The sequence below is a fragment of the Odontomachus brunneus genome, unplaced genomic scaffold (genome assembly GCF_010583005.1).
Source record: "Odontomachus brunneus isolate Ranch 3 - 2012 unplaced genomic scaffold, Obru_v1 Obru_scaffold_004, whole genome shotgun sequence".
Classification (NCBI taxonomy): Eukaryota; Metazoa; Arthropoda; class Insecta; order Hymenoptera; family Formicidae; genus Odontomachus; species Odontomachus brunneus.
Genome location: NW_022639454.1, coordinates 2598076 through 2607604, shown reverse-complemented (window position 1 = coordinate 2607604; position 9529 = coordinate 2598076). Strand labels below are relative to the sequence as shown.

Genomic DNA, 9529 nt, shown 5'->3' with positions numbered 1-9529 from the left:
ATATATATATATATATATATATATATATATATATATATATATATATATATATATATAAGCTATATATATGTATAAACTTAATATTATAAAATTAATTGTTCTCATATATTTATGGGAGAAGTGTGCATATTATAAATTTACTTGTAGTTAGTAAACTTATATCTTTTTCCTGAATTTTCGCAGATTAAAAAATAGCAAAGATTTTATGTAATAGATGATCTAATTACAGAATCAAAACACACTTCATTAACTTATGATCGTATCGTGACAGCAATTATATTTTCAAGAATATGGGTAATGCATGTATATTAATGTATTGCATATCATTAGATAAATTAATAGAAAAAATATAAAATATGTAAAAGCTCCTCGATTCACAGAATTCTTTGGCTTAACCAACATCATTACATAAAATCTTTGGGCACGATTTATGTGCGCGTATACATACAATAAAAGATATTATTACTTTCATTGCTAGAACAAAGATAAACAGAAATTTCTCTTCTACACAAAATATACTTGTTACATTCCTTTACGGAATTTTTGGTACATTACAATGTTTCAGCTCAAATTGCATCAGATTTATCAATCGATCACTTGCACAAGATAAAAAATTTTTAATCAAGTACACATGCATATGTAGACGTAAACATAATATCATATTTATATGTTAAATTAGACGTAGCTTATACAAATTGCTGTTACAAAATCTGGTTTTTTTATCGAAACTGCAAAAAGTCGAAAATCAATTCACGTAATTCATTCGTTAATCTGCACAATATGGAACAAAATAATACTGATCATTTGTGAAAATTAAATTTCCGTTGAAAAGTACAAATATATATTTATATTCCATAAAGGATCAGTTATCAAATTTACAGGATAGACAAAACTTGTGATGCAATTATAAAATTTAGAACTGCTATTACATGCTTTTCTAATGTAGAATTAATTCTCTACCTCGCCACTTAGCGCAAGAAAAATTATATTGTCGTATTATATATGTAAAAACTGTATGAGATATTTAAAAAATTTCAATTAACATACTATTTTGTATAACAAGAAAACGATTTCAATTAATACAATTTTCATGATCTTCAGTCCGTGAGAATGACAACAACACTATAAAAAGAGAATCTCGAAAGTGAATCAATGTATAGTATATGTAAGATACAAAGATTTGAATAGCATTACATCGAATAGCATTACATACATTATATTGCATCGTCTCTTCAAAAGAAGAAATGGCTGAACAATTTCCTTTTTTTCCAGCAATTTGAACACAAACTGGTTAGTTTCATTTGGTTTATATGGCATGAATCTAGTATATTTGGTTTTTCTTATTACTTAATATAGTCAGTGTTAATTAAGGATAGTCCATCTTAAGTAAGAAATAAGTTATTCCATAGACCTGTGAATTCTGGTTTAACAACCAGCAATAATCTTACGCATTATATTTATGGAAAAAAGCATCGGGGATCACGTGTATCTGTACAAATGTAAGAATCTAAATTGGATTATTTGCAACTGATCCTTCTTTTTATACAAATATGTCAACCCACATTATCGTAGAAATTATTGACAACATACAGAATACAAATTAGTTATGTACAAGTTTGTATAATAATCTCCTTACAACTGTTCAATGTTTATCGAAAGCGACCGAAATATATCTTAATATATATGTATAGTGTATACAGAGTCAAAATTCTCAATATATATCTTTACATCAGGCAGTTTTCTCTTTCACTTTCTCTACTGAAAACGTATCTATATACGGAGGTAAATACTCAATTCGCGTATCCATACAGATATATTGTCTTATCAAAATGTTTTATTTATTTTTTTCGACCTAGTCTGCATCGCAGTATTCCTCGAAAACTACGGGTTGGATTAATGGTATGCTAAATGTTAATTTCTGCCGCGTACCTTTGTGTTACTAGCTGCTTTATTTGTGCTCTTATTCCTCCGTCTCTACAGCATTATTGAAGCATGAGAGACTCTAAGTTCCGGTGTAAAATGGTGTCCTTCACCGCGTTGAAGACAACTTTAATGTTCTCCGTGTCCACCGCGGTGGTGAAGTGATGGAACAACGGCTTCCTCGGATCTCTCTTAACCGAGATAAACATATCGAGTATAAAATTTTGGACGTCCTTCATGGAATGTGAATCACCCGTAAATTGTGGAAAGTACCAACGGACATTCGTATCCTGTGACCTTACTTTCTTATCGAGCAAATCAGTTTTGTTCAAAAATAAGATAATGGAAACACCACAGAATATCATGTTGTTCACGATCGTATCAAATATATTCCTGGATTCCTCCAGTCTGTTAGTCCTCCTGTGAGATTAGATGAATGATCGTTATCTCGTTACGTCATTCTAAACACCGGCGGTACATATGTGTAATAAAAACGGAGATAACGTACCTATCTTCGAGCAAGACCTGGTCGAATTCCGATGATGACACGAGGAAAAGTATGGAAGTCACACAGTCGAAACACTGATACCACTTTTGCCTCTGAGATCTTTGGCCGCCAACGTCGACAAAGAGGAATGGGATATTGTTAATTGGTATTACAAATTCAGAGATCCCCTTTGTTGCCTTCCTACAGTGTAAAATATCTTGATGCGTAGGCGTATATTCCTGTAAAGGTACTTTTCTTATACATTCAATGGTAAATTACAATAATCGGAATTAAAAGTAAATAATGCACACGTGCACACATTCACTTAAATATATCAACACCTTTCTACTTTATTAAGTGAAAATATAATATAGATTAAACAGTTTTAATCATAAATTATCAAAAGTATTACCACTCTTGCAATCCTGTCGAGATTATCCAAGAAATACTGAACAGAATCGCTCTGGAAATACCAAGATACATATATAAATGTGAGGTACATAAATTTAAAAAGAGGATAAGGATATATATATATATATATATATATATATATACATATATATATATATATATATATATATATATATAATGCATTTGATATTTTCCACATTCTCATAAAAATTATTGTAAAGTTTTAGAACTATGAAAGAAACTCTTACTAATTGGAATTCTCTTCGCCTGTCAAAGGCCCTTCTAATTGATGCATCTTTCCACAAACTTTGCAGCCCTGGTACATAGTGCAAAAATAATCTAGCATCCAATACCATTGTGTTTTCAAACTTGAGTAATTGGAAACCAATATCATAATTCTTAGGATTCTCCCAAGGAATATTCAGCTTATCCCGAGCATCCACCAGAACTTTCATTCCCTTAATAATATTCTGGTAGATCACATGTTGGTATTCTTTAATTAATTCAGGCTGGAAAGGAATATATAATAGTATGTATTATCAAGTTCTTGCAAGATCTTGCATAAAATCAGCCCATATAAAAATATCAAGTACCAACTGACACTCTTATAATTTATAATCTGTAGTCCATATGAATCACAGTTCTTTGACTAAAAGTACAATAAATGACAAATGCTGTGTCTGTACTTAAACGTTCAATATTAGTTATTTCACTAAATATCCGTCCTAAGAAGAGGCTTGGTCTAATTTATAACATACATCCTGTCTAACACTTTGATCAAATCATAGCTTTACTTTTTATCATAGCATACATGGTTTAATGAATCATCATTATTGTACATTATCATTGTGCTTTGTTCAATAATCAAAACATACGCGCGTAACACGCCTAGCTTTGCATCTACCGTATCGCCTATTCTCAAACCCCCATTCTCGCGGGCCTCTTTAAATCGTAACGCCAATTATCGTCAAATTATCATAGCAAGATCGAGTTGAAATGCGCCACTGAGTATGCAGGCCAAGCCATTGAATGTTCTGCATGAAACGAGACCGTTCTGACGTCCGTGAGGTGTCAACGCGTTCGCGACGGTGAGGAATCCCGGGACGAACGAACACGACGAGGAAATGCGGAGCAGACCTGAACGGCCGTTCCCGTCACCGAAAACACGTGCGGCTAAGGGTCTTACCTCGAACTTGATCCCGTGAATGATCCGCATCTGTTTAAGGAATGTCGACTTGCCGCTCTCGCCCGCCCCGAGCAGCAGCAATTTGACCTGCCGGCGAAACGCTTGCCGGTCCTTCTCCAGCATCCGGTCGATCTCCTGGCTCTTGTAACGCTGCTCGATCTCTTCCGGGCTAAACTTGAACCGCAGGCAACAAGTACACGACCACGTTAAGGAGCCCGCCATCTTGCTACCCTGCTCTCTCTCTTATCCTCCTCCTCGTCTTCCTCGTCTATCTCTTCCTTCCGTCCTTCCGTCCGTCCGTTCGCCCGTCCGTCCGTCTGTCCTTCCTTCCTTCCTTCTTTGCGTTCTGTTCCGTTCTCCCTCGCTTCCTTCCTGCACAACTTGTTCTAAAACGTCACTCACACCTCGCACCAGAGTATCACAGTCCGCACCACCGTGATCCCGTTCAAAACACTGCAAATCAAGGGAACACCAGAGTAACCAAGAGTAACCGAGCGCGCACTCTGCGCGGCGACTCGCGTACAACCCCCCTTCCCTTCACTCGCCGTTACCACCCACCCGTCGCGCGAAAGCGCGCACGTATGTATGTATCACGAACACCCCGCCGCGCGCAGGCAAGCAAGCCGATCGGGAGGAGAATCGCCGATTCAGAACCGCATTTCTCGGCCAGGCGTAGCCGGGCGGCGGAATGCGCGCGATATCGCCAGCGGTGCGAGCCGTCACCGGGGCGACGTCGCTCGCTCGCACGCACGATGCACGCACGCACACACTGGTGCAGCCGCTCGTTTTCGATCGCTTTCGGGCGACTCGCGTTATCCACGCGTATACCGTTATACACGCGTGACGATGGAATACGACATCGAAGATAAAGACGGAGAGAGTCAAACAGGAAGAACGAAAGAGCGAGAGAGAGAGAAAAAGATGTAGAAGCTCACGCCGTAGTCACTGTTAACGCTGCTGATGCTACTGCTGTTGCTACCGCTTGGTCACAATCGCCTCTGGTACACCGCGAATTGGGCATGATTAAATAATCGCGGTAATTACGGGGCGGCGCTCCTCACCGTCAACCGACGACGTCTGCGTTTTGTGTGTCACGGCATTCGCTGACAAGCACCCGAGATATGTCTTGCGCTGCACCACCTTGATGTTGTCTCCTCCCTCTCTCTCTCTCTCTCTTTTTCTCTGCTCTCTCACACGCCGCTAGAAAGAGGAACACGGCGAGACGGAACTAGTCGGTCGGTTGTTCGTTGCTACACGTTAACGCGTGTCGCGACACACCTCTGTTCGTTACTAGCGCATATCGACGATCACTAGTAACGCGCGCGTACGACCACGGCTGCCGTGTCGATGCGAGCGATTCTGAACTGCACTACATGGTAATCGACGACGGGGAAGAGAAACGCATGCGACGCGACAGCGAGTGTGATAAAACGCGCTGTCGCTTCCCCACTACACTCTGACCGTCCGCTTTCGTATCTCTCCGTAGTGTCGGCCTGTTGTAAAGACGGGCTCTCTTTCTCTCTTTATCTCTCATTCAATGTTTAGCTCCAGGAACCCATAGATACTCGCCCCAACGCCATTCTTTGTAAAGATTGACTCTCTTTCTCTCTCAATATATAGTTATAGGTGATTATAGATGCCTATAATAAAGCCTTTGCCCCAACGCCATTCAACGTTAAAAGATGTGCATTATGTTAATTTATTAGCAATGTCATTCTCCGATTAATAGATGATTCTTGATGTCCCTTAAAATAATTCCAAAAAATCGTGTAAAGATGAATGATATCATATGTACGAATGATCGATGAAACGATGAGATTCTTTTCCTTTTTTCTATGTTGAAGGATTTATCTTTTTAATATCTTCTTATTCGATATCGAGAGTGATTAGGCTAATGACTTAAAAACATAGATTCCGATCAAATTCCGGTCTAATCGCCATTACATAAGGACGTGTTCAAACTTACCGGACATAACCTATGATTTTTAGAATATACTTTGGATTATTTTCAAAGGCTTTATATATTATATATATACATACAAATTTTCTACCTATTAATCTATTAATGGAAGAATGCCATTGTCAAATTAACATAATGCACATCTTTTAATGTTGAGTGGCGTTGAAGCAGGGGCCTTGTTAGATTAAATTCACACCTTGGCAGAAAAGCCGAAAACGAAACCGGAAGCCAATCAAAACTCACACTGGTAGAAAAATAGAAATTGTCGACTACCGTTTGTCGTCATCATTGACTAACGCAAGTTTTGATTGGTTTTTACCTTTCTGTCAAAATGTGAATTCGCCTTTAGGCTATGTTCCGAAATTCACTTCCAATACTGAAAATCTATAGTTCATGTATGTAACATATATTATAGATTTTCAGTACTAGTAGTGAATTTTGGAACGCAGCTTTCGTAGCTATTATGACGTCATGTTGGTCGCACTGTCAGTAAAAATACGACATAACCTGTAAGTCGATCGCCGCGCGAAAAAGTATGAATTTCTTTATTACATTGTCTTCCAGGGATTATTGAATCGAAGCAAATTGTGTTTCTTTGACATCGGTCGTGCTTAGAACAAAAGGAACGTCGACATGAAATGCGTTATACCGGGGGGAAATGTAAAGAGTATGTCAATTGTCTCTTTAATCTAAGTTATTTCACTCGACATTATGAAATTGTGCAAAGAGAATATTATTATCAATTTAATATTTTTTCTGCAACTGCAATATGCAAATATAATATTACATAAATTACTAGTAAAATGCACATTTTACTGGTACACAGTACTAGTACATTAAAATGCACAAGATTTAATACATGAATCCTATGTACATCTTTGTACTTGTAATTATATATTTCAAAACTGTTAATTGATATTTGTTTGATACAGTCTTGGCAAAAGCCATACATATGCTGGCAAAAATTGGGGATGAGATGTATGTGAATCCACAACAAGAATCGATATCCTTCAGTACAGTCAACATGGCAAAATCAGCATATTCTGACTTTACATTTCACAAAAATTTCTTTTCTTATTATGTCCTTGGGGATCTTGAGGAAGAAGAAACCCAAAAGTGTAAAATATCTATGAGAGTGAGCTTATTTATCTCTTTTGTACTACGATTATATATTATTAAGTATTTTTTGTACTATGATGATATATTATTAGATGTATATTCTGACATATATTCTATATTTTACAGAGCGTCATGACTATCTTCAAATCTGCGCATACATTAGACAAGTATGTGGAGACCTGTCACATTAATCTGGAAATAAATGCTTGTAATCTGGTATTCATCTTGAAATATAGAAATGGCATTAACAAGTCCTACTTGTCACCCATCTTGGATGATGAGAAGTTGCAAGTATATTGAAAATTTTTTCTTATGGATAAATGTTTATAGATAAATTTATAAATTCATAAATTTACAAATATCTATCTAACATTGTTGAATAGCTAACTTATGTTTTAGTTAATATACTTTTATTATTAAATATCCTGAAATGAATTACGTTAGTACTTCTGAATACTTTGAAATTTTGATAAAATTTAATTTCTCAAATTACAAAGAAATTTATTTGTTTGAGTATGGAATTTTTCGAAAGTGAATAATTTTTTAACAAATTATAAATTGTACAGGCATCGTACACTAAGACTGGTATGACTAACGAGTTGACGTCACGGGCTCGAACATTAATAGATGCTCTACAGAATTTTCAGCAGAACCTGATTGAAATAACACTTGAGGTAACACCACAGAAACTGCTACTCAGAAATTATGTGGATGATGCTTCAGGTGAATTGACTTGACAATTTCTGATAAGCCCCTTGCTCGAATACAACACGAGATAACATTTTATTCTGTTCATTTCTGATTCATTATTTTATCTTTAGTTTTACAACATATCACACGCACGCAGTTAGTCCTCAGTGTCGGAGAGTTCGATCGTTACGTAATAGGCAACGAGACGGTTGTCACATTCTGCCTGAAAGAATTTCGAGCTTTCCTCACTTTCAGTGAGAGCGTAGGTGTCCCAGTTAGTGCACATTTCGAGACTGCGGGGAGGTACGCATTATTCTTTCAAACTCCCTAATTTTATTTTAATTTAATTTCTTCATGAGATACAAAAAATTTAGATACAATGTGTCCAAAGACATTATTGAAATGCTGTATTTTTATATATGTGCACACACAAATGTGTGAAATATATTACAAAATAAATAATTATTTTCATGAGATATATTGAATAGAGTAGCTATTCAGTAATTAGTGTAATATAATTAGTGTAATATAATGCATTTTGCTATATATTTCAATAAATGTTTAATATTACAAATGTAATGTTTTCCAGCCCAGTGCTATTCATTTTGAAAAACCAAGGCTTCGAGGTGAACTTGGTGTTGTCAACGTTGAGTCCGGATAGCGACACTCAATCAGACACCACAGTTGTTAGTAGGCACGTGCAATCTGTTCGCAAGAAGTCAGTTTTGAAATGTAAATCATCCTCCAAACACAACAACAAAGCTACAAATCAAGCAAAGAAGTCTACAGTCCCACACAATGCTAAAATTGATAGTATGTTCAAGAGGCAGAATGCGGAAAAGACTAATCAAGGGAATGAGACGCTTAATCGAGTTGAGAACAACGTTCGCGCGACCACGGGAACGAATAATCCTGTAAACGACGTACCAGAGAGCAATCAAGCCAAGCCGGAGCGGAGTCACTTATTTGCTATCAGTCCTAGTACGCCATCGTCGACGACTCTTAAAAGAATCCCAGAGAGTCACAAGAAGTTGGTGAATTCGGTATTCTCCAGCATCACAAAGCGAAAGTCTACGAGCGATTATTTCAAAGAAGAACAGGACGCGGAACTCATAGACCTAGATGAAAGCATCCCGCGTTCACCACCGCGCCAACAGTTGGCCAAAAGAGCCAAAACAGTGTTTCAAAAGTGTTTCCAAACCACCTTCGATCCGCGAATGCTGCCCGGCCACGATACAATCTTAGTAGAGGATTCTGACGAAAACAACAGCGATTAAATCTATCGCGAGTTTTTAGACTATTAGTTTTTTCTTTTTTTTTTATTTCGTCAACCATGTTAAGTATAAATCAAAGAAACATTGATATTACGAGATCAGATCAGATATGAGGAAGTTAATGGGACCTGTTTTACATAGAAACAGACAGTGCTCTTTGTGAAGATCAATATATGTTAATTTATATAGAGCATATTATATATATATATACATGTGAATATATTTTTCACTGAAATGTTATTAAATCTTTTCCACAAATTTTTATTACATAGGATTTTTCAACTCACAGAATCATACCTTTTTAATATTAAGCTCTTTCGTTGTGAGTATATTTAAGTATTAGTTTAACTTATAAAAATGTGTGAATATATAGATTTGAATACGTTTCATACATATATTACATATTCAAGCTAGAGGCATCAATCTTGTTCAACATGTTGCGTTTAGATGCAGCGTTTTCGGTTTGCTGGAAAACAATGAAT

General features: G+C 36.5%; 2 protein-coding genes across 4 annotated transcripts; one reads left to right on the top strand and one right to left on the bottom strand.

The window, feature by feature from the left end:
• Positions 1-49: 49 nt before the first annotated feature.
• On the bottom strand, positions 50-6178 carry LOC116847303 (guanine nucleotide-binding protein subunit alpha homolog). 3 transcript variants are annotated; one of them, XM_032822179.1, is made up of 6 exons: positions 6161-6178; positions 4005-4457; positions 3067-3327; positions 2820-2870; positions 2429-2646; positions 50-2340 (listed from the first exon to the last, which is right to left on the bottom strand). In XM_032822179.1, exons 2-6 carry the CDS (start codon positions 4224-4226, stop codon positions 1983-1985), a joined length of 1110 nt encoding a protein of 369 aa, XP_032678070.1. In that variant the 5' UTR covers positions 4227-4457; positions 6161-6178; the 3' UTR covers positions 50-1982. The 3 variants fall into 3 exon arrangements, with proteins under 3 accessions (XP_032678070.1, XP_032678051.1, XP_032678060.1); XM_032822160.1 differs by lacking the exon at positions 6161-6178 and adding an exon at positions 4940-5994; XM_032822169.1 differs by lacking the exon at positions 6161-6178 and adding an exon at positions 5066-5994.
• Positions 6179-6422: 244 nt separating this feature from the next.
• LOC116847275 (cell cycle checkpoint control protein RAD9A) lies at positions 6423-9314 on the top strand. The gene is made up of 6 exons (XM_032822104.1): positions 6423-6631; positions 6897-7099; positions 7210-7374; positions 7650-7806; positions 7905-8076; positions 8363-9314. The coding sequence occupies exons 1-6, from the start codon at positions 6598-6600 to the stop codon at positions 9048-9050; spliced, it is 1419 nt and encodes a 472-aa protein (XP_032677995.1). The 5' UTR covers positions 6423-6597; the 3' UTR covers positions 9051-9314.
• Positions 9315-9529: the final 215 nt, after the last annotated feature.